Below are 25,689 nucleotides of genomic sequence, written 5' to 3'. Positions count from 1 at the left end.
CTCACCTTATCTCCTTGCCTGTCCATCGCCTCCCTCTGGTACTCCTTCCTCCCTTTTTTACTTTCCTCCATGGCCTTCTGTCTCTTTCACCAATCAACTTCCGAGCTATTTACTTCCTCCCTCCCTCCCTCTCTAGGTTTCACCCATCACTTTGATTTTTCTCTCTCCCCTCCCCCCACCTTTTAAATCTACTCCTCAGCTTTCCTTTTCCAGTCCTGCTGAAGGGTTTCAGCCTGAAACGTCGACTGTACTTTTCTCCACGGATGCTGCCTGACCCGCTGAGTTCCTCCAGCATTTTGTGTGTGCTGCCCGGATTTCCAGCATCTGCGAATCTTCTACTGTTTGGAAGTAGGATGCCCGAACTTGCTTTGCCATTCAATAAGAGCGGAGCTGATTGGATCTAAGCCTTAGATGCAATTGTCTGTCTGCTCCTCATAACCTTTGACTGGTCAATGTACAGAATCTTGTCTGCTCCACCCCAGGCTCCCAGATACATAAATACCAGCTTGTATTTATTATAAAAAAGCATTTAAACCTCAAAGTACTTGAAAGCATTACGTTTAAGGTGAGAGGGGAAAGGTTTAATAGGAACTTGAGGAGAAACTTCTTAAAACAAAAGCTGGTATCTATGTGGAATGAGCTGCCAGAGGAAGTGGTGAGGCAGACATAATAATGATATTTAAAATACTTCTGAACAGGTATGTGAGTTGGACAGGTTTATAGGGATATGGATCAATTTGGACAGCTACGTGGATCGGAAAGGTTTATATGGGTCAAGCGGGCTTGGGCCAGTTTCTGTGCTGTATGATTCCATAACTTCAAGCTGATCAACTCTTGCCCAAAGATCACTTGCACATTTTCTCTGCATGTTCATTTGAATGCCACAGTTTAGAATCAATGGTATATGGAGATGTACAGAAAGCTTTAACATTCTGAAACTAACCTCTCTCAAAAGCATTCTTGATGTCATTCACTTCACTCTGAGAGCCAGGAACTCGGAAGATGCCTTGTTGCTGTAAACCTGGAAACAGAATGGATATTTTGATTCAGAAATCCAAAACAGACACAACAGGATGCTGTCGGTAACCCAGTGGCCCTACTTCATCAAGTAGGCACAGCAACACTTTTACCAACAATCCAAGCTAATTTTCCCTGTAACCTAATCTCCCACATTTCCATCTATTCTACCACCTTTCAGCTCTAGGGATAATTCACAGTATCCAATTAACTCACCAACCCACCCATCTTTGAGAAACCAAAGAACTGGTGTGGAAATTATCCTGGAAATGAGAGGTTAATGTTTAAGGAGCATTTGATGGCTCTGGGCCTACACTTGCTGGAGTTTAGAAGAATGAGGGGGGAATCTCATTGAAAACTATCAAATATTGAAAGGCCTAGATAGAGTGGACATGGAGAGGATACTTCCAGTAGCAGCGGAGTATAGGACAAGACAGCATATCCTCAGAATACAAGGCCATCCCTTTAGAATAGAGATGAGGAAGTTCTTTAGCCAGAGGGTGGTGCACCTGAGGTCACTGGGTATATTTAAAGAGGATGTTAATAGAGCCTTGATTAATAAGGGCATCAAAGGTTAAGTGGAGAAGGTAGGAGAGTGGGATTGAGGGGGGTGATAAATCAGCCATGATGGAATGGTGGAGCAGACTTGATGTGCTGAATGGGCTAATTCTGCCCCCATGTCTTATGGTCTTATAGAAACGCACTCAGTCACACGGAGAATGAGTAAACTCCATAACTGCATAGCTCGTAGAGCTACTGCCTCTTGGTACCCGAGGATTGGGCTCAACTAGCTGTAACATTGTGCTGCCAAATATCGTACAAATACAAAATATTTATACAACTGACATATTTATGCCCTATTATAATTTTGCTCGTCTCCATATATGAGGGACACATATCCACTTTTCGTAAACTCTTCCATTTTGCATTACATAAAAGATTCAAAGAACAAGTTGGGAGTTGTGGGGATCTACTGAGGGCATGAAGCTTAAATTAATTAATGTTTGTAAAAATTAATTTGTACAAAAAAGTAACAGGCCCCAGGGTCCGACAGTTATAAAAGTAGCTGTGCTGATTTGCCTGATCTTTTTCTAAATCCTAGAATATGGATTGGAAGCAACAGTCATAACGCTGGAGCTGAAGATTGCAGAGACTATAATGGAGGAACCCCCACCATCCAAGCCCATGCTCTTTTCTCACTACTACCATTGGGCAGGAGATACAGGAGCCTTAGGTCCCACACCATCAGGTTCAGGAACAGTTATTACCCTTCAATCATCAGGCTCCTGAACCAACATGGATAACTTCACTCACCTCAACTCTGAATTGCTCCACAACCTATAGAATCTACAGCTCATGTTCTCAATTTTTTTTTTAATTATTTGCACAATTCGTCTTCTTTTGCACATTGGTCATCTCTCTTTATTTTATTCTGAACTTTGTGGGTCTGTAGCCCAGTTAGCTTGAAGTCAGTATAGGTGAGCTGTGCAATATTCTTCTCAGGCTATGGAAGCCTGTCCTTACAGAATTCACAAATCACTGTACAAAAATTTGAGCTACAAAATAAAACTTGCTTTCATTTACACATTTCTTTTCGGCTTGTGTTTCTTGACACATGCACAGTTTATGCTTTGCATTATGGGAAATTGTGACTCGCAAGGTCTTCTACGATTGCAAAGCCCCTAATAGCAATCCCCCCACCCCCCATAACACAGGCGTTTCTAGTACAAGGACCAACTACTGGGGATATGGTGACTGTGCACGGAAAAATTAAAATAGTCCAAGTTTTTGAAAGAAAAATGTTATTTGTCAAATCTACTATAATTGTTCCAGGCATAATTAACAAGATCAGCAAGGAAGAGCAAATGAATGTAATAAACTTAGACTGTCAGTAGGCGCTTGATAAACTTCTGCAGGAGTTAGGATAATGGTAGTGGTAAAGTGTATTGGCATGTTTTGTGGATTAAGACAACTAAGAAAGCAGAAGTAGCAATAAATCTTCAGGATTGAAAAGTAAATGGTGTCCTTTCAAAGTCAAAGGTGAGTTTATTGTCATATGCACCAGTACATAGAAACATAGAAACCCTACAGCACAATACAGGCCCTTCGGCCCACAAAGTTGTGCCGAACATGTCCTTACCTTAGAAATTACTCCGCTTACCCATAGCCCTCTATTTTTCTAAGCTCCATGTACCTATCCAAAAGTCTCTTAAAAGACCCTATCGTATCTGTCTCCACCACTGTTGCCAGCAGCCCATTCCACGCACTCACCACTCCCTGCGTAAAAAACTTACCCCTGACATCTCCTCGGTACCTACTCCCCAGCACCTTAAACATGTGTCCATTTGTGGCAACCATTTCAGCGCTGGGAAAAAGCCTCTGACTATCCACACAATCAATGCCTCTCATCATCTTATACACCTCTATTAGGTCACCTCTCATCCTCCATCGCTCCAAGGAGAAAAGGCCGAGTTCACTCAACCTATTCTCATAAAGCATGCTCCCCAATCCAGGCAACACCCTTGTAAATCTCCACTGCACCCTTTCTATGGCTTCCACATCTTTCCTGTAGTGAGGTGACCAGAACTGAGCACAGTACTCCAAGTGGGGTCTGACCAGGGTCCTATATAGCTGCAACATTACCTCTCAGCTCCTAAATTCAATTCCATGATTGACGAAGGCCAATACACCGTACGCCTTCTTAACCACAGAGTCAACCTGTGCAGCTGCTTTGAGTGTCCTATGGACTCGGACCCCAAGATCCCTCCGATCCTCCACACTGCCAAGAGTCTTACCATTAATACTATATTCTGCCATCATATTTGACCTACCAAAATGAACCACTTCACATTTATCTGGGTTGAACTCCATCTGCCACTTCTCAACCCAGTTTTGCATCCTATCAATGTCCCACTGTAACCTCTGACAGCCCTCCACACTGTCCACAACACCTCCAACCTTTGTGTTATCAGCAAACTTACTAATCCATCCCTCCACTTCCTCATCCAGGTCATTTATAAAAATCACAAAGAGTAAGGGTCCCAGAACAGATCCCTGTGGCACAGCACTGGTCACCAACCTCCATGCAGAATATGACCCGTCTACAACCACTCTTTGCCTTCTGTGGGCAAGCCAGTTCTGGATCTACAAAGCAATGTCCCCTTGGATCCCATGCCTCCTTACTTTCTCAATGTCTTGCATGGGGTACCTTATCAAATGCCTTGCTGAAATCCATATACACTACATCTACTGTTCTTCCTTCATCGATGTGTTTAGTCACATCCTCAAAAAATCCAATCAGGCTCGTAAGTCAGGACCTGCCCTTTACAAAGCCATGCTGACTATTCCTAATCATATTACACCTCTCCAAATGTTTATAAATCCTGCCTCTCAGGATCTTCTCCATCAACTTACCAACCACTGAAGTAAGACTCACTGGTCTCTAATTTCCTGGGCTATCTCTACTCCCTTTCTTGAATAAAGGAACAACATCCGCAACCCTTCAATCCTCTGGAACCTCTCCCGTCCCCATTGATGATGCAAAGATCATCGCCAGATGCTCAGCAATCTCCTCCCTCGCCTCTTGCAGTAGCCTGGGGTACATCTCATCCGGACTCGGTGAATTATCCAACTTGATGCTTTCCAAAAGCTCCAGCACATCCTCTTTCTTAATATCTACATTCTCAAGCTTTTCAGTCTGCTGCAAGTCATCACTACAATCACCAAGATCCTTTTCCATAGTGGATACTGAAGTAAAGTATTCATTAAGTACCTCTGCTATATCCTCCGGTTCCATACACACTTTCCCACTGTCACACTTGATAGGTCCTATTCTTTCACATCTTATCCTCTTGCTCTTCACATGCTTGTAGAATTCCTTGGGGTTTTCCTTAATCCTGTCCGCCGAGGCCTTCTCGTGGCCCCTTCTGGCTCTCCTAATTTCCTTCTTAAGCTCCTTCCTGTTAGCCTTATAATCTTCTAGATCTCTAACATTACCTAGCTCTCTGAACCTTTTGTAAGCTTTTCTTTTCTTCTTGACTAGATTTATTACAGCCTTTGTACACCATGGTTCCTGTACCCTACCATAACTTCCCTGTCTCATTGGGACATACCTATGCAGAACTCCACACAAATATCCCTGAACATTTGCAACATTTCTTCCATACTTTTCCCTGAGAACATCTGTTCCCAATCTAAGCTTCCAATTTCCTGCCTGACAGGTTCAATATTCCCCTTCCTCCAATTAAACAATTTTCTAACTTGTCTGTTCCTATCTCTCTCCAATGGTATTGTAAAGGAGACAGAATTATGATGTGTGCACAGGTGCAATAAAGGACTTACTGCAATATCACAGGCACTTAGCATCAGATAAACAGCACTCACAAGAGAAACATAAATTAAGTGTAAATTATACACAATGTTACAAGAAAGGGCATCGTCATAACCAAGGGAAATAAGTCAACTGTGGTGTAAAGTGGTCATTGTGTTGTTGTACTGAGACAGTGATTAAGGTTGTGCAGATAGGTCCAAGAACACAATGGTTGAAAGGAAGCAGCGGTTCCTGAATAAGATCACAAACAAGAGAAAATCTGCAGACACTGCGAATCCAAGCGACACACACAGAATACTGGAGGAACTCAGCAGGCCAGGCAGCATCTATGAAAAAAAGTACAGTCAACGTTTCAGGTCGAGACACTTTGGCAGGACTGGAGAAAAAAAAGCTGAGGAGTAGATTTAAAAGGTGGGGGGAGAGGAGAGAGAGAAGCACAAGAGGGAGGAATGAAGTAAAGAGCTGGGAAGTTGATTGGTGAGAGAGATACAGGGCTGGAGACGGGGGATTGATAGGAGAGGACAGAAGGCCATGGAAGAAAGAAAAGTGGGGAGGAGCACCAGAGGAAAGCAATGGGCAGGCAAGGAGATAAGGTGAGAGAGGGAAAAGGGGATGGGGAATGCAGAAGGTGGGGGAGCATTACCACAAGTTTGAGATATCAATGTTCATGCCATCAAGTTGGAGGCTCCCAGACGGAATACAAGGTGTTGTTCCTCCAACCTAAGTAGCCTCATCATGACAGCGGAGGAGGCCATGGATGGGCGTATTGAAATGGGAATGGGAAGTGGAACTAAAATGAGCGGCCACCAGGAGATTCCGCTTTCTCTGGCGGATGGAGCCTTTTCTTCTCCAGTCCTGCTGAAGGGTTTTGGCCAGAAAGTTGACTGAACGTCTTTTCCATAGATGATGCCTGGCCTGCTGAGTTCCTCCAGCATTTTGTGTGTGTTCCTGAATAAGGCAGTGTGGGACATTAAGTTTCTATCCCTCCTGCCCAATGGTAGCTTTGAGGAGATGGCATGGACCATATTGTGGGATTAGTCTCTGAGCCTTAGACAATTGTGATCATAACAATAGTAGAAAAGTATTAAATTATGAATAAATTACCATAAAGGTTGATAAATCGAATGCAGCTCTCCACCACAAGTGGGATGGCTTGTCCGGAATCCTTAAAAAGAAAAGGGGTACTTGTAGCAAGATCACAGACAGACAGAAGAAGGGTATTAGCTGAAGACACAGCAAAGAACAGGAGAGAGCAAAGCCTTTCTAGTGAACTCATTCTTTATTTTATCTAGTTCTTCCTTTTTTTTAAATTAGAGATACAGCATGGTAACAGGCCCACCTGGCCCAATGACAGTGCTACCCAGTTACACGTGTGGCCAACTAACCTTCTAACCCGTACGTCTTTGGACCGTGGGAGGAAACCGGAGCATCCGGAGGAAACCCATGCAGTCTCGGAGAGAATGTACAAACCCCTCACGATGGATCTTTTTCGGCGAATCACTGTCAGCAAGGTTTGTCTGAGAGCTGCCATCACGCAGTTTTATCATTGGTTCAGAAGGTTTGGATCTCAGTAAGACTGCCTCAGCCTCCAGACACAGACTCCTTCTGGTTTGATGTTACTGGGGCCATAAACATGTCGTAGTCGCTCTGATCAGGTCTAATAATTTCCCTCAACTCTACCTCAGCAATGTGTCATCCTTTTCATTCATTCCTCTCATCTGCTGAGTGTGACTTCCCATTGGGAGCTGCAGACTGTCACACTCCCCAGACCAGGGGAAACTCCAGTCAACAGTCCTGCTTGGGTTTGAGGAAGGATGCTGGTAACAGAAAGGCCATCTCTTAACATTGTATGTCCATCTTAGCTGCATTTAAGGTGAAGCTAGAAAGGTAAAGGAACGGAGGAAGACAAGGAAAATGGCAGGGAGAAATAAAACCTCATGGCCATAGATGGATGTATAGCATGAACACCCACACAGAGCTGTTCCGCCGATGGACAGTTCCTGCCCTGTGAAGTCGTTGGAAACCGTGTTTCTCAGAATTGTATTTTTCTTTCAGAAAGGCTAATAGGTGCAGCCATTTATTAATGGGCACTTCACGTCCTCTTACTGAAGGGTTTCCAAATCACGATGAAACTATTGTGATTGTTGTTGTACAATGAAAATACACACACAGGTAAGGTGCCATCATTATGAAACACCACCAATTCTTTGTAAAGGCAATCAAAATTGTGAGGGACATTGAGGAGGGGTGAGTAGGGGAAGATATCATAGCTGCTCAGGACACTGAGAACTATAGAGCACTGAAGGGGACCATTCAAATGTGTGTGTGTGTGTGTGTGTGTGTGTGTGTGTGTGTGTGTGTGTGTGTGTGTGTGTGTGTGTGTGTGTGTGTGTGTGTGTGTGTGTGTGTGTGTGTGTGTGTGTGTGTGAGAGTAAGTATGCGTGGGCATCTGGGTATGTATGCACCTTCATGCATGTCTGTGATTTTCCAGGTGTACATGTCTCAGCATCAGTCTTAGTGTGTGTCTATACGTGAGTATGTGTGCGTGTTTATGTGTCTACAAGCATGTGCTTGCCATTTTGTACAACTCTGTGTGTGTGTGAGACCATTGGCATGTGTGGATGTGTGCTTGTATGCGTGTGTATAGGTGCACTGTTCATGTGGAAGAGAACATGGCTGGAGGGCTGTGTCCCCATGCAATCTCACTGCAGTATTGGCTAAATGTCTGACATAGAAATTTTAAAACTTTTGTTTGTTTGGAAAAAGTTCTGTTTATATTTAATCAATAAAATGGCTTTGGATCGCTTTTCACAATGAGCGTACTAATTGGGAGGATATGAAAAGCAAGTTCAAATGAATGTTAATTAGCCCCTGGATATTTCAGCAAGGGAGATAGCAAGGCGAGGAATGAAACGAATCTGTTTAATTAAATACATTTCAGCTTCAGCCTTGTGTGTGTTGCCATGGTGCAGCAGGAAGTTAATGAGTTCTGTCTGTGCACTGTGTTGAGCAGTGTGGCGGTCGCTGAAGGGGATAGAAGATAATACGATTCGTGTAGATACAACCAATGGACACTGTGTCTGGTACTGTCACTCAGCGCGCAGTCCCGTCACCCTTCATATGTCCCAGGTCACATTTATCTCTGCAGTCTGTTGCCATTGGTAATGGCAATACTGCTTGCAGTTGAGAAAAGTCAGGCTCTCATTTCTATTAAACTGCCTCTGCCTTGTGGGATGCCGAAACAATTGTCTCTTCCTCTCATTTTCTTATTGGCAGCCTAGCACACCCTTTGTTTAAATAGATTGACTGATATTATTTGCTCCTGGATAGACAACCCTCGATTCTTCCTGATTAGCCGGGGCAGACTTTGATTCCCAGCCTCCAAAGGGAGAGTGGATCAAACTGCAGCTAGAGAAAAGGGGGAAGGCGGTGATTATCTTGCCTGGAATTCCACGATGGTTTAACCCCCTTCTGAGTGGAAAGAAGGGTTGTCCATTCACTGCAAGGTACTTACCCAATGTGGTGAACATCTGAATGGTTGACTCACCTACTCACCTGTCCACTTAGGCACCCCGCTACACAGGGCAAAACAGATGAGCAAGAAATGCTGGCCTTGCTGAAATACCCACATCCCAAAAAATAATTTGAAAACCCCTTGGTCAGTGGATGAATTTTCCTCTGGTATGCTATGCAATTTGGAGGATCCAGACCTTGGTGTTTAGCCGCCTTCACTTGCGCGTAGTTATTCTAGAAATACTGATTTTCAGTAATCTCAGCAAAATCCTTGTCTAATAACTGACCAGATTATCTATTGGTGCTTTTAGCGGAGGCCAAGACACTCGGAAGAAGTCCTGTTTGTTTTTCTTAAATAATGCGGTAGGATTTAGCGGATTGGAAACAGGTCAGATTGTGGATGTCAAGTATGAGAAGCTGAACTGGGGGTGGAAGCCGGGATATTCCTGGCTGATCCTGTGAGGAAATATGATAACTAATGAGACCGGGCAGCTTGAAAGCATAAACTTTGTGGACACAAAGGTTTCAGCAGGGACAGTGAAAGAGCAGGATTAATGTTAAGAGATAACTATGGACAATGAGGTATCCAAGTAGCATTTGGCTATGGGGAGAGAGCAAAGGTTGAAGCTTTGCTCCACAAAATGCCAGCACAATCTCAAAGGACCAAATGGTCTTTGCTATAGCGTTCTAATTCCATAAATGCTGCACCTTTACACTCACATCCCCATATTACTCACCAGCCCTGGAGGAGGAAGATCAATGGTCACTGCATAGCCATGAGAATCACCAATGTCCCTCTGCCCTTCCTTGGAGGAGGAAAATATGTCCGATGCTTTGGCCAATGTTAATCTTCCAACCAAAGATTAAAAGTAGATTATCTGGTCGCTATCCTGTAGTTGTGGTGGGGACATGTTATGCACAAATAGGGAACAAGGGGAGGGAATTTGGTGCGACATGTTTTGTGAGGGAAGGAAATGGGTGCAACACCTATTGTTGGGGAGAGAGGTGTTGTACTGTAATTAAATTTTGCAGCAGAATTTCTTTAACTGTCCCTTTTACAGAAGTGGTGATTGTGCCTGGAGCCCTGGTGGCAGAGAATGTGGGTAGAGAGAGTACCATCCACACCACACCTCGGTCATGGCACCAGAGGGATTGGATTTGTATTGGGTACAGGAGTGTTGCTTCCCAAGTGGAGTGAAGCCCCTACGCCTTTGCTACACTCTGCCCAAACCACACACTATTTCTATGATGCAAGTTATATTTGTATATTTAGAAATAGAAGTAAAAGGTTTTTTATAAAATGAACCCTTTAAAGTGTGAATTTAGAAGGATCCATTCTGTGTTGCATTAACCCCAATTTGAGGCAATTACATTCCCTTTAAGACAAAGAACCTGCTGGTTTTGCTGAACTGTCTTTACCGAGGCCCAACAAAAATGGTTGTAGCTACAACCTCAAGCTGGTGTGACATGCCAACTCAGAGCAGAGCTTATGGTGTGTTGTTCCTTCAAAGAATTCCTCACCTCATCTCAGCCCTTCTTCCAGCCGTCCACTTCTGCTATTTTTACCACTGACAAGCCCGAGAGTTTAAGTCAACAAGAACGCCATTGTATTCTTGTGCCCAGTTTTCTTTCATCCTTAATTGCTCACCACATTGTCTTCAGGGCAACCTTCACTCTCAGTGAGGAGCCTTCCACAGTGTGAAAAAGCTAGGTCTGACCGAACTTCACCAATCATCACGGGGGCATAACAGCACCATGTTAGTCAGTCCTGATAAGCAATGACGTGAGTCCTCCCCTCCTCCCCCCGCAACCACCCCTCCCCATCGCATTCAGCTCCCTTGCCTCAGAAACTATCTCCCCGTGTATACCTGAATTCTCGCTCGGGCATTCCTTCGTCCTCTGTTAGCAGCAAAGCAAGAGAAAAAACAAAGATGAAGCAAAGAGTAAAGGTAAGTCCCTCACAATCCCATAGAGGCCTCAGGACAGGTTGGAGAAGCTGGAATGCAGTGGCAGCTTATTGGATCTGTGGCTGCAGGCACCTCCAGTGTTCCTGGTGCTATCTTGTCGGGCCTTGGAAACCAGTGGCATTGTCAACAATTCTAATTGCCCTTACTTGAAGGAAACACCTTCTTAAACTGTTTGACCTATCCGTGACTTCAGCCCCTTGACATTCTTGACTGACCTTTCACATCAGTTCAAAGGGCCTAGTGACGTTCCCAAGTGACAAAGGAATCAGTGAATACCATCTTGTCCATATCTCAGGATTGACAACGATGTAAAGGATATTTCATTACTCATGAGTAAAGCAAAATTAGCAGGTTGGTTTTGTTTTCGGTCTGTCTGTGTTAGATTAGTTGATCCTGGCTGAGTAGATCTTAAGAAGGTTGAAGATAGGAGAGAGTGACTTGCAGTTTCTGCGTCCAGCACGCTAGCTCAGTAATCTAATTCCCTGTCACGAATGGTGCCACTAGTGAGAATGTGGATCCTGAACAAATGGGAAGTTCGGCTGCCAGCTGAGGACAGGCGGCAAACCTCATCAACTCATCTCGAGAACAGATTGAAAAGGAACAAGGTCTTGACTGCAAGAAAGCTACCTTCTGCACAGCCGAGTGGGAGGTTACAGTGTAGGGAAGCAAAGAAAGAGGTGACGGCAGCATTGAGAGAGATCGGATCCAAAAGGCAAATCTCACGTTTCTGGGCTCAATGGCTTTGAGAGGGATGGAAGCATAATTCGAAATGAACAGGGAATTCTACCTGGTTCTGATGGTGCTGCCTTGTGAAAATTATGTCCGCCTGAATTTCCAAAGGAAAACTCAGCTTTTCTGCTCTCCTCGTACAATTTGCAACTTCTGCAAACTTACTTCTTAAATGCTTTAAACAGAGTAAACGTTACGTCTCTGCTCCCTGTGTTGGCACACTGTACCCACACCAAGCATCCATGGGAGTGATTTAGCTCCCATTCTTGGTCTCTGGCCCTATTGATCCAGCTCATCCACCTATCTCCTCAATGTGGTGAACGTTTCTGTCTCCATCACCCAGTCACACAGCCCTCCTGATCCTTCTACCGGGTAACCACCTGCTAATCCTCTCATTGATATCAGGCTTCTTCCAAGGAAAATTTATCCTTCTTGCTTGTCTCATCTCAGCCTTATCATTTTGCTTCAAAGGATCCAACCCCAGCCAGGCCAGTCTACCCTCACAACTATAATTCTCCAGTGTTTGCAACACCCTTGTAAATGTCCTCAGTACTCTGGTCAGTCTGGTGACCAGAGTGTTGTGCGGTGGTCGGACTTGTGCTTTATAACTCCTGGCAATGATCTCTGTCCTCTCCTTCTCTGTGGCTTGGCTGACGGATCTGAATCCTCTCCTCTGCCAGTCTCACCATCTTCAGGCATCGGTGGACATGCAACCCCTGTCATCTAATCATTCAGCAGGGAAAGAACCCATTCAGTCCACTCCTCCTTACTGACCAAAATCTCCATCTGAGCTACTCTCATTTTCCTGCATTTGGCCCATATCTTTCTAAGCCTTTCCTTTGCATGGAACTGTCAAGATGTCTTTTAAATGTTGGATTATACTTCCCTCAACCATCCCCTGGCAGCTTGTTCCATACATGTATCACCCTCTATGCAGAGAAGTTGCCCCTCAGATCCCTTTTAAATCTTTCCCCTCTCACCTTAAACCTATGCCCCTCAAGTTTCTGATTCCCTTTCTGTGGGAAAAAGACTGAGTATTCACCCTGCCTGTGCCCCTTATGGTTTTATGAACCTTTTTAAGGTCACCCTTCTGTCTTCAAGGCTCCAGTGATTAAAGTCTTAGCCTGCCCAACCTCGCCCTATGACTCAGGCCCTCAAGACCTAGCAACATTCTTGTAAATCTTTGTGTACTTTTCCCACCTTAATGACATCTCTCCTTTAACAGAGTAACCAAAACTCCGGTCAGTCCAAGTGCAGCCTTGTACAATTGCAACCTAACATCCTAACTCCTACACTCAATGCCCTGACTAATGAAGACCAGCATGCCAAAAGCCTTCTTCATCACCTGTCTACCTGTGACGCCACTTTCAAAGTACAATGTACTTGCTTCTTGGTGGCTACCACACATCGTGCATTACTGACACTCCCTGAACATATTCCCCTCACACGTTTCCAGACAGGATTTTACTTCCTACTTCGGTTCCCACTGGCTTCTTCATGGTTTCTCCCTGCAGCCTAGAACTCGTGACTGCCAATCTTGGTTTTATTGGAACACTTGTTAATTATGGCTCCCACATTTAAAACCAAGGCACTAAGGTGGGGGTAGTACTGACGTCGACAGAACCCCATTAATCCAGCCTATCCCTTTCCATCTCACTGTTATCAGACTCTTGAATGAACCTCTTGTACGATAAGATGGGCTCGTGGCGTCACAGTCTACCTCATTATGAACTAGCACTTCACTGTTTACACGCACGGCACTTTTCGGAAGCTTTTGCAATTAATTCAACATTATTGTTTTCCCTTATTCTAACTCCGTGCACTTTGTAATGATTTCACCTGCATAAGCAGTTTGCAAGACAAACCCTACATTGTGTCTTGGTACATGTAACAATGATAAATCAATAAACTCTCCTGCTGTTAAATCTCCTGCCAACCGCTAGCCTTTCCACCTGGTTTGTCTGAGTTATATTTTCAAATGTGTTGGCTAAATTCAGCATCAAAAGCACTACCCTCATCAGAAAATCTAGTAGAGTCAGTTGAACAGAAATATGCGCAAAGGCAGGAGTTCCCAACCTGAGACCCACGGACCCCTTGCTTAATGGTATTGGTCCATGGCATAGAACGGGTTGGGAATCCTTGCCCTAAGGTGCTGAGTTCTCAGCCGTCTCACCCCTCCACGGCCTTGCCCGAGGCATCTGCTACTCTATGGGAACCTAACAGGGAAGGAGTGGGATTGGTCTGGTACGGAGAAGCCACGGCGCAGGATTGGAAAAAAGCAACAGAGCTTGTAAACTCAACCGACTCTATCATGGGCACTACCCTCTCCACGATTGAGGACGCCTTCAAAAGGAGGCATACATCAGTAAGGACCCCCACCAACCAGGCCATGCCCTCTTCTCATTCCTCCCATCAGAGAGAAGGTACAGGAGCCTAAAGACACACACTCACCATTTGAGGAACAGCTTCTTCCCCTCCGCCATCAGGCAGTGAACCCGTGAATAATTGCTTTCCTTTTGCACTACTCTCTTAATTCTATCATATACATTTCTCATTGTAACTTATATTTTATGTACTGTGCTGCACTGCTGCCACAAAACAACAAATTTCATGACGTGTCAGTGATAGTAAACCTGATTCATTTTCGGATTCTCTGCACTGTGTCACAGATGGTCTCCACCTCTCTGTGAGGCATCGAACAAGGTGGGGACTGAAGATGAGACTCCTAGTCTGGGTGACGCAATATCATACTGAAACTATCTGCCCAGTAATGAGCCTTAGAAACCAGGCCATACCTGTATCCCTCCTTTTCCTGCTACTCATGTCTCACCTAACAGCCTCTTAAAACACCACCATTTTATCCGCTTCCACCACTGCCCCCTGCTATTCCATTACAGGCACCTCCTACTCCCTGTGTAAAACTTGTTCACACATCTCCTTTAACCTTTCTCCCTCTCATCTTAAATGCAGTTCTTTAGTACTTGCCATTTCTACTCTGGGAGAAAGATTCTGGCTGTCTATTACATCTCTGTCTCTCATAACTTTATAAAGTTCTATCAGGTCTTCCCTCAGCCTCCAAAACTCCAGAGAAAACAACTCAAGTTTGTCCAGCTCTTCCTTACAGCACATACCCTCTAGACCAGGCAGAATCCCGGTGAACATCTTCTCCAAAGCCTTTCTGTAATGTAGCAACCACAAATACACCAGTGAGGCCTAACCCAAGTCTGATACGGTTGCAACACTATTTCCTTATTCCTCAACCAATGAACACCATCCACTTCTTTTCCATCCTATCTGTGGCCACGTTCAGGGAACTGTGGACCTGGACCCCAAGATCACTACTGATAATATTCCACAGAATGTTGCAGTATTATCCATCTTTTATTGGCAGGGAAGGAAGGAGTAGGCTCTAGCTTGGGTTTGACTCCCACCATTGAGAAGCCGAGTTTCCGGTTCACTAGCTTGACCTCCATGACCTTTCAGAGCAGGCCAATAGGGGCTCAGCACAAGGGTTACTATCGTCAGCTGCCTGTATCTGATGCACTGTTTGGCATTGCGTTGTAGGCATTGGGCTCTGATAGGATAGTAAAACTGACCAGCCTTCCTTCACACCAGCTTTAACCTTTGACTGGAACACAGCTACAGAGTACATGGACGAATGTCCTTTCTATGATCAAAGGGATGTTGGCATGGTTGGCGAAGCCAGCATTTATTACTCATCCTTAAATTTCCTGAAGAAAGTGGAGGTGGTCATACTTCTTCAGCCCCCGCACCCTTGGTGTGACTCGATAATAGTTAGGAAAGTCCACAAAATGGAAATAAACAAAATACTGCAGAGGCTGGAAAGCTGAAATTAAATCAGGGAATGCTGGAAACACTCAGCAGGTCAGGCAGCATTTGTAGAGAGAGAAACTGAGTTTCAGGTCAAAGATCAGAAAATGCTAATTCTGCTCCTGACCTGCTAGTTGCTTCCAGTGTTCTTTTCACATGTATCTGAGAATTTGCACAAAGTTACCCAAAGACTTTGAAGGATTTTCCCTCAATGACTAGCCGATACAAGGCCTGATTGGACCATGAGTCTACCAAGAGCACAGGAGGTACACTGCAGCCCCAGGTGAGACAGAGCCGGTGAGGTTTCGAAGAGACACAGAAAGCCACCATTCCATTCAGCGTTTACAGTCTCCCAGCGCCTGCCACCAAGTACCTGTATGAACGTCTCCATATCGCCATTAAACAATTTATGATTATACTGTGAGCGAGGCCTAGGCTTCCTCATTTTCTGTGGCTTAGGGGGAACCGATGGGGGCCTGAGAGAAATGGAACAAAGTCAACACACAGAGAAAACGAGAACTTGGATCTAAGCAAGAAGTGTTAGTCATCCATTGCATTGTTCATCATCAGTTATTCCCCAACACAGTTTATTATGTAACCAAAGCTGCAACCTGTCATTTGTTTCCCCGGCCCCAAGGTGCTAACTCTGGCTCTCTCTCTAATGTCATATGGGCACTAAGTGCTTTCCATAAGATCGTAAAAGACATCGGAGCAGAATTAGGCCATTCCATCCTGGATAATTTATTATCCCTCTCAACTCCGTTCTCCTGCCTTCTCCACGTAACCTTTGAAGCCCTTACTTATCAAGAAACTATTAACCCCCACTTTAAACATAACCCAATCGTAACATCAGCCTTGAATTTGGTTAGCAAGTTCAGCAGGTGTTTCAGCTATGGGGAGGGTTAGAGCCAAGCCAGCTTATACATTGTCATCAGGGCATGGAAGGAAACCATTTAGCCTGCCACCTCTATGCCAGTTCTCAGAACATTCACATCAGTCTCATCTCCTTTGGAATTTCTCTAGTAAACTCTTCTCTCTCTCTCTCTCTCTCTCTACACTTGCCCATCAGTTTCCCCCAGATTCTACCACTCATCTGTGCTGGGGGTAATTTAGAATAACCCACAGAGCTGCATGTCTTTGGGAAGTGGGAGGAAGCTGGTGCACCTGGGGGGGAGGTGGGGGAGTGGAAATTAAGTGGTCAAAGGGACAGTATGCGGCCTCCAGACAGACAGCACCTGAGGTCAGGATTGAATCTGGGTCTTTAGACCTGTGAGGCAGCAGCTGTACCAGTGTGGTGGTGTGCTCGTCTGAGACCTGGACTATTGATGACAGAGTATGCAGTCCATTCTCCATAGATGCTGCACCCTCACCTTTGCTCTCTCTGGCTACACTTTCCACTGCCTTAGAAAAGCAGGCAACATAATCGAAGACCCCTTCTAACCCGGTCAACCTCTCTTCTTCCCTCGCCCGTTGGCCAGAAGATTCAAAAGCCCGAGAGCATGATCCAAGGACAGTTTCTATCCTGTTGATATCAGACTCTTGAACGGACCTCTCAAACTCTAAAGATGAACTCTTGATCTCCCAGTCTACATCATTCTCTTAAGTCTACTAAGACAACTGCACTGCTCCAAAGAGAGCTATATGAAAGCATTCTTACCCTCGGCCGTTGGGCTCTCTAATGAGTCAACCTATAGCTGGGGAAGTGATGACTCCCCTCCTGTTAGACTGTTTGAGGTAACTTATGTTTTATTCTTTCTTACTTCTTTTCTAATATTTGTATATCTGTGCAGTTGTAATGCTGCTGTGACGTTAATTTCCTTTGGGATCAATAAAGTATCTATCTATCTATTGATGTCCTTGTGCCCTATGTTTTCCCTGTACTGTACTTTCTTGGTGACGGTGACATTAACTTCTGCATTCTATTCCTTTATTACTACCTCAGTGTAATTATGCACGGCATGGACCGTCTAGGTGACGTGTTTTTCACTGTATCGCGGTACATGTGACAATAAACGCACGAGATTCTGCCGATGCTGGAAAACCAGAGTAATACACACAAAATGCCAGAGGAATTTATCAGCTCAGGTACCATCCCTGAAGAGGTATAAACAGTCAACATCTTGTTTGATGAAGGCTAAGAGGCAGATCTAGTATAAAAAGATCCGATGGCTTTGTTTTACAGAGCTAGACAATCTTGGGTGAGGGGATTTCTGGTTGGGAGTGAAGTGCAATTGGATTAACAGGGTTGAGTGGGTCCCAAGAAAGCTTCGAGTAAAGAGACAGCATATGCTGATGGTATGTGGAGATGAAGACCTCTGTGTTTAAAGACTAATTGCAGACTACTGGACAGTCTTCTCAAGAACGGGGGAGGCTGAGGATCAGAAGCTTATAAGATTATGAGAGGCATAGATAGAGTAGATGGAGAGTAACTTTTTCTCAGGGCTGAAATGTCCAATACCAGAGGGCATGCATTTGAGATGAGAGGGGGTGATTTCAAAGGAGATGTGAGAGGTCAGTTTTTTTACATAGAGAGTGGTGGGCCCCTGGAATGCACTGACTGGGGTGGTGGTAGAGGCAGATACATTAGAGACGTTTAGATGCGTGAATGTGAGGAAAAAGGAAGGATATGGACATTGTATATGGAGAAGGATTGATTCAGTTAACTATTTGATCACTGATCTAACTGGTTCAGCACAACATTGTGGGCCGAAGGGCCTGTTCCTGTGCTGTACTATTTAATGTTTATAGAGATATGTGGAGTTATTAGTAGCTGGGCCTTTGGTCTGCTGTGGTTAGTGGAAAGCTGCTACAGTGGACAGTAGATAGGGGTAAGTTAGGGTACAATACAGGGTTGGGAAACGAGTGGTAAATTGCTCTTGGGCTGTGGTGGATGATGGAGCGGCCATCTGCTTTTCGTCTCCATTGCCGTTTCTAGTCATGATCTCTAGACTGAGACGAGCCTTCCAGATGCAGACACAAGAGACTGCAGCTGCAGGAGCTCAGTGGGTCAGGCAGGAGCTCTGGACAGCTATGTTTCGGGTAGAGATCCTTCATCTGGACTTCATGGTTCAGTCATCTGTAGGTCCCTCAGAGAAACAGAGGTGCTGGAAAACCAGGGCTGTCGGGTTGGGATATGAAAGATAGGGAAATAAGTTCATTGAGAGAAGTGGGGGAGGGTGTGGAAAAATGATTATTCATCTATTATCAGCACTCTTACCGAAGATTGAACCTGAAAGGTCGATTGGACGTCTGGAGACTGGGGTAGGATGACTGTCCGTGCGTGTGGGTGGGTGGGGTGAGGAAAGGGGCTTGTTGTGTCTGTGTGGTTCTGCTGAGCATGCTATGCTGGCAGTGGCGCGTGTGGCAACACCTGCGGGCTGCCCCCGGCACATCCTTGGGTTGCTGATACAAGCGATGGTATGTTGCGATGTACATGTGATAAATAAATGACTTTGAATCTGAATCGTTCAGAGAGTATCATTAATTAGGTGACAGATTTAACCTTTTTCAAAGGGGAGGTGGTCTTATCTTTAATGGGAAGGTAGGAGGGGAGATGGGAGCCAAGTAGCTGTTGATGTACAGTCAGAATGAGGTTAACAGGCACTCAACCGTTACACAGAGACTGTCAGAGTGGGAGCACGTTATGTAGAGTGGGAGGTGGGTTAGTTGGACTGAAAAGCAACGTAAAACATGCCAGGATGCAGAGGAAGAGGGTGTTAACGGTTCCCAGAGCCAGAGCTGGCACTGGACTACCTACAAACCACCTGCACCATTTAATCATGGCAGCTGGGTCAGTGAATGGGTAGAAGAATGCCAAGAACTATCTCTACTCCTAACTTTGCAGTGTTTTACCAAGGGGCTCAAGTACAGGAAGAGATGTCTTCCAAGATATCAGGCCAATGCCTACTATCCTGACCACATGGCAATGTTATTCTTGCTAGCAAAGATCAGTTACTTCTTCCAGCTATCCCATTGGTTGTCATTTATATTTAAATTTAAAATAAAATGTTTAGCATTTACTGAATAAGAAAAATACTAACAAGGTCAGCTGTATATATTGCTGGCACCAATATAGGTATACTGTATGTGACTGAAATAAACACAGTTTTAAAATCCATGAATAGATTTTGTTGTTTTATAGTTTAAATCATTAAATTAATACTATTTTCCTTCGAGATTTACATTCTGCAAATGGTTAAAGGTTGCAAACAGTTCCAGAACACTGCATGTTAGACACTGCCAACTGTCCAGGCAAATGGTTGGGTGAACGGACTATCGTCCACAGAGTCCATTTTCAGTCCTGTCCTCCACTGCTGCCCCATGCCTGACCCTTTGACAGGGCAGAGGAGAGATGGTAAGTGGGCCCCTCAATATTTCTTTATGTCATAATCTCTTTATGACAAGGAACAACTGATCTGCAGAAACTTCTTGACATTTTAACACCGAGTGGACAGTCAGCCCATGAAAGCTGAAGAATCTGAAACCTTGTGGAGAGCTGCTTCACCTTTCACTGATTGACTTGCAAGAACCACTAACAGATCTTCACTGATTAAGGATAAATAACGTTGGTGTCCTACCTTGAAGTACCACATTCGGCCTTCTCACCTGGAAAGGCAAAGAAACATCACAGTTCAGCACAAATTAATCAATGCTTATTAGTCCAACACTTCAAGGTTCAATGTACATTGAATTCAGATAGTTTTAAGTAATTTGGTGATAAGATTCACAAATCCATCTCCATTGCCTGTAAAGCATCTTTCCAAAGTTTTGTTTGTGAAACAGGTGCTTGAGTCAAAGTTTACATCATTAACATGAACTTGAGACACTTTACCTGGGAGAATCCAAAATTAATCCTACAAAGTTCCCTCAAGCATCCCACAAAAGGGTCAGAAATCACTCCACACCATCCCCAAAATGGTAACTTGCAATTACTTCCTCAGGAGGCTGAAGTAACTCAGCACGTCACCATTGACCCACTCCAAATTTTATAGGTGCATCACAGGAAACATCCCTCCCAGAGCTCAGTAAGGCAACTGCTGTCCAAGACTGCGGGAAATTTTGGAGAGCTGTGAAGATAGCCCGGCACATCACAGAAATCTGCCTCCCCCTCCATTATCTTCATCTGCTTTTCCTGCTGCCTCGGTAAAGCTGACAACATGATGAAGGAACCCTGGACATTTTCTTTCTCCCCTCTCTCGTCAGGCAGGAGATATAAAAGCTTGAAAGCATGTGTCGCCAAACTCAGGCCAGCTTGTATCTCATCATTATCAGACTCTTGAATATTACCAGAGTCGAAGATCTCCCAATCCACCTCATCATTGTCCTTGTAGTTTATTTCTCTGCCTAGACCACACTTCCTCTGTAAACACTATATTCTGCATTCTGTTCTGCTTTTTACTGCCTCGATATTCTTGTGTGGCATAATTTGTCTGGATAGCATAGAAACTAAGCTTTTCATTTTATCTCAGAATATGTGACAACAACAAACCAAGTCCCATTCCAATTCCAGATCTTATTTACAAGTAAGTTTGTTGATGTTGCTTCTGACCTTTCACTTTACACCAGCTGAGAAGTTCACCTCTGGTATTAATTGTCTCAGTAGATCCCAATAAACAGAGGACAACCTAATACACACTGTCAGCAGCCAAATGTAAATTTTACACATAATATTGTAACCTTCAATGACAGCTTTGATGCTATTGCACAGTCTTTTTCAACAAACAAATTAGTTCAGAGTATGGGTTTTGTTATCTTTGTAGGATGTAAGGGGAAAACCATGCTCATTTTCAATAAGTGTCATTAACATACTTAAAGTCCCATTTTGACCTGAAGTTTCAGAAGTGGTATAAATAGGTGAGAATATGTATGTTCATGCAGCGTGATGAAAATGATGTTCTGGATGCATAGGCTGGTAGGTAGAAAGGTAAGGGCCAAGTAACTCTATCCCTGCTCTGCCTAGCTAGAGGAAGGGTGAGAAATAAAGGAGATCCAGTTATGGGCTCTATACAACAGTGTGGAGGGAAGCCCCATGTTTTGAAAGCAAGAGGACATCTTGAATGTCTTACAGTGGAAGGCCTCTAGACTCATAGAACAGCACAGCATGGTAAAGGCCCATCTAGTATGTGCAGAACTGTTATTCTACCCACCTGGACCATAACCTTCCATACCCCTCCCATCCATGTCCTTATCCAAATTTTTCTTAAATATTGAAATCGAACCTGCATTCACCACTTCTGCTGGCAGCCCATTTGACACTCTCACCATCCTCTAAGTGAAGAAGTTGTCTACTTTAATATTTCATCCTTAACCTATGACCTCTAGTTCTAGCACAGAATCTCAAGAACAGATGCAGCACAGACTGTCAAAAAAATGTGCTGGATGCATAGATACTACAGTGAAAGATAAGGAAAAAGGGGATTCTATCTTTCTTCTGTCCAGATGAAGGGTCTTGATTAAAAATGAAATGCCTGAGGAACTCATTGGGTCAGGCAGTATGTGTGGAGGGAAATGGACCATCCCTCTAAAGATTCTGCCTGACATAATGAATTCCTCTAGCATTTTGCTTGTTGTTGGTATTTGACATGTGTTCAGTAGACCCAAGGGCCTATCACCATGCTCTGTAGCTCTACGAATCTTCTCTGTAGATCCATGACTAAACTCTAACCTTTCACTGCAGAAGCAAGAGACCGACTGCTGAGCCAACACTGACAGAAGAGGCAAACCAAACCCAAATCCAGTGGCCTTCATTATGATAAGACCTCGCCAAAACAGCACAACTGGATATCTGGATAAACTACCAGTTTCTAAAGTTTTGGTGACCCGAACTCAGACAGTCACCCGAACCCAGACACTGTGAGTGTCTGTGACAGTGGGTGAACCCAGACACTGTGAGTGTCTGTGACAGTGGGTGAACCCAGACACTGTGAGTGTCTGTGACAGTGACCCGAACCCAGACACTGTGAGTGTCTGTGACAGTGGCTGAACCCAGACACTGTGAATGTCTGTGACAGTGGGCGAACTCAGACACTGTGAGTGTCTGTGACAGTGGGCGAACCCAGACTGTGAGTGTCTGTGACAGTGGCCTGAACTCAGACACTGTGAGTGTCTGTGACAGTGGGTGAACCCAGACACTATGAGTGTCTGTGATAATGACCCGAACCCAGACACTGTGAGTGTCTGTGACAGTGGGCGAACCCAGACACTGTGAGTATCTGTGACAGTGGGAGAATCCAGACACTGTGAGTGTCTGTGACAGTGGGAGAACCCAGACACTGTGAGTGTCTGTGACAGTGGGTGAACCCAGACACTGTGAGTGTCTGTGACAGTGACCCGAACCCAGACACTGTGAGTGTCTGTGACAGTGGGTGAACCCAGACACTGTGAATGTCTGTGACAGTGACACGAACCCAGACACTGTGACTGTCTGTGACAGTGGCCTGAACCCAGACACTGTGAGTGTCTGTGACAGTGACCCGAACCCAGACACTGTGAGTGTCTGTGACAGTGGGTGAACCCAGACACTGTGAGTGTCTGTGATAGTGACCCGAACCCAGACACTGTGAGTGTCTGTGACAGTGGGAGAATCCAGACACTGTGAGTGTCTGTGACAGTGGGTGAACCCAGACACTGTGAGTGTCTGTGACAGTGGGTGAACCCAGACACTGTGATTGTCTGTGACAGTGGGTGAACCCAGACACTGTGAGTGTCTGTGACAGTGGGAGAATCCAGACACTGTGAGTGTCTGTGACAGTGGGTGAACCCAGACACTGTGATTGTCTGTGACAGTGGGTGAACCCAGACACTGTGAGTGTCTGTGATAGTGACCCGAACCCAGACACTGTGAGTGTCTGTGACAGTGGCTGAACCCAGACACTGTGAGTGTCTGTGACAGTGGGTGAACCCATTCTGTGATAGTGGGTGAACCCAGACACTGTGAGTGTCTGTGACAGTGAACCGAACCCAGACACTGTGAGTGTCTGTGACAGTGACCCGAACCCAGACTGTGAGTGTCTGTGACAGTGGGTGAACCCAGACACTGTGAGTGTCTGTGACAGTGACCCGAACCCAGACACTGTGAGTGTCTGTGACAGTGACCCAAACCCAGACACTGTGAGTGTCTGTGACAGTGGGTGAACCCAGACACTGTGAGTGTCTGTGACAGTGACCCGAACCCAGACACTGTGAGTGTCTGTGACAGTGGGTGAACCCAGACACTGTGAGTGTCTGTGACAGTGACCCGAACCCAGACTGTGAGTGTCTGTGACAGTGACCTAAACCCAGACTGTGAGTGTCTGTGACAGTGACCCGAACCCAGACACTGTGAGTGTCTGTGACAGTGGGCGAATCCAGACACTGTGAGTGTCTGTGACAGTGGGTGAACCCAGACACTGTGAGTGTTTGTGACAGTGGGTGAACCCAGACACTGTGAGTATCTGCGACAGTGACCCAAACCCAGACACTGTGAGTGTCTGTGACAGTGGGTGAACCCAGACACTGTGAGTGTCTGTGACAGTGACCCGAACCCAGACTGTGAGTGTCTGTGACAGTGACCTAAACCCAGACTGTGAGTGTCTGTGACAGTGACCCGAACTCAGACTGTGAGTGTCTGTGACAGTGACCCGAACCCAGACACTGTGAGTGTCTGTGACAGTGACCCGAACCCAGACACTGTGAGTGTCTGTGACAGTGGGTGAACCCAGACACTGTGAGTGTCTGTGACAGTGACCCGAACCCAGACACTGTGAGTGTCTGTGACAGTGACCTAAACCCAGACTGTGAGTGTCTGTGACAGTGACCCGAACTCAGACTGTGAGTGTCTGTGACAGTGACCCGAACCCAGACACTGTGAGTGTCTGTGACAGTGGGTGAACCCAGACACTGTGAGTGTCTGTGACAGTGACCCGAACCCAGACACTGTGAGTGTCTGTGACAGTGACCTAAACCCAGACTGTGAGTGTCTGTGACAGTGACCCGAACTCAGACTGTGAGTGTCTGTGACAGTGACCCGAACCCAGACACTGTGAGTATCTGTGACAGTGGGTGAACCCAGACTGTGAGTGTCTGTGACAGTGGGTGAACCCAGACACTGTGAGTGTCTGTGACAGTGACCCGAACCCAGACACTGTGAGTGTCTGTGACAGTGGGTGAACCCAGACACTGTGAGTGTCTGTGACAGTGACCCGAACTCAGACTGTGAGTGTCTGTGACAGTGACCAGAACCCAGACACTGTGAGTGTCTGTGACAGTAACCCGAACCCAGACACTGTGAGTGTCTGTGACAGTAACCCGAACCCAGACACTGTGAGTGTCTGTGACAGTGGGTGAACACAGACACTGTGAGTGTCTGTGACAGTGACCCGAACGCAGACTGTGAGTGTCTGTGACAGTGACCAGAACCCAGACACTGTGAGTATCTGTGACAGTGGGTGAACCCAGACTGTGAGTGTCTGTGACAGTGGGTGAACCCAGACACTGTGAGTGTCTGTGACAGTGACCCGAACCCAGACACTGTGAGTGTCTGTGACAGTGACCTAAACCCAGACTGTGAGTGTCTGTGACAGTGACCCGAACTCAGACTGTGAGTGTCTGTGACAGTGACCCGAACCCAGACACTGTGAGTATCTGTGACAGTGGGAGAATCCGGACACTGAGTGTTTGTGACAGTGGCCCGAACCCAGACACTGTGAGTGTCTGTGACAGTGGGTGAACCCAGACACTGTGAGTGTCTGTGACAGTGGGCGAATCCGGACACTGAGTGTTTGTGACAGTGGCCCGAACCCAGACACTGTGAGTGTCTGTGACAGTGGGTGAACCCAGACACTGTGAGTATCTGTGACAGTGGGTGAACACAGACTGTGAGTGTCTGTGATAGTGACCCGAACCCAGACACTGTGAGTGTCTGTGACAGTGGGTGAACCCAGACACTGTGAGTATCTGTGACAGTGACCCGAACCCAGACACTGTGAGTGTCTGTGACAGTGGGTGAACCCAGAGACTGTGAGTGTCTGTGACAGTGACCCGAACCCAGACACTGTGAGTGTCTGTGACAGTGACCTAAACCCAGACTGTGAGTGTCTGTGACAGTGACCCGAACTCAGACTGTGAGTGTCTGTGACAGTGACCCGAACCCAGACACTGTGAGTATCTGTGACAGTGGGTGAACCCAGACTGTGAGTGTCTGTGACAGTGGGTGAACCCAGACACTGTGAGTGTCTGTGACAGTGACCCGAACCCAGACACTGTGAGTGTCTGTGACAGTGACCTAAACCCAGACTGTGAGTGTCTGTGACAGTGACCCGAACT

At 45.6% G+C, this 25,689-nt stretch overlaps 1 protein-coding gene across 3 annotated transcripts in view; it reads right to left on the bottom strand.

Annotated features, from left to right (window-relative positions):
* srgap3 (SLIT-ROBO Rho GTPase activating protein 3) overlaps positions 1-25,689 on the bottom strand; it is a 275,811-nt gene that overhangs the window by 46,084 nt on the left and 204,038 nt on the right. For 2 of the 3 annotated variants that reach the window (XM_073072508.1, XM_073072507.1), the window contains exons 11-14: positions 19,965-19,992; positions 15,761-15,863; positions 6,452-6,512; positions 944-1,021 (exon numbers count right to left, since the gene is read on the bottom strand). In XM_073072508.1, coding sequence (XP_072928609.1) covers positions 944-1,021; positions 6,452-6,512; positions 15,761-15,863; positions 19,965-19,992 — 270 coding nt within the window. Of the gene's footprint in view, positions 1-943; positions 1,022-6,451; positions 6,513-10,728; positions 10,760-15,760; positions 15,864-19,964; positions 19,993-25,689 lie in introns of all 3 variants that reach the window. The other variant, XM_073072509.1, reaches the window with a different exon arrangement.

The sequence above is a fragment of the Hemitrygon akajei genome, chromosome 19 (assembly GCF_048418815.1).
Source record: "Hemitrygon akajei chromosome 19, sHemAka1.3, whole genome shotgun sequence".
In the NCBI taxonomy this organism is placed as follows: domain Eukaryota; kingdom Metazoa; phylum Chordata; class Chondrichthyes; order Myliobatiformes; family Dasyatidae; genus Hemitrygon; species Hemitrygon akajei.
This window is presented reverse-complemented; position numbering and strand designations above follow the sequence as displayed.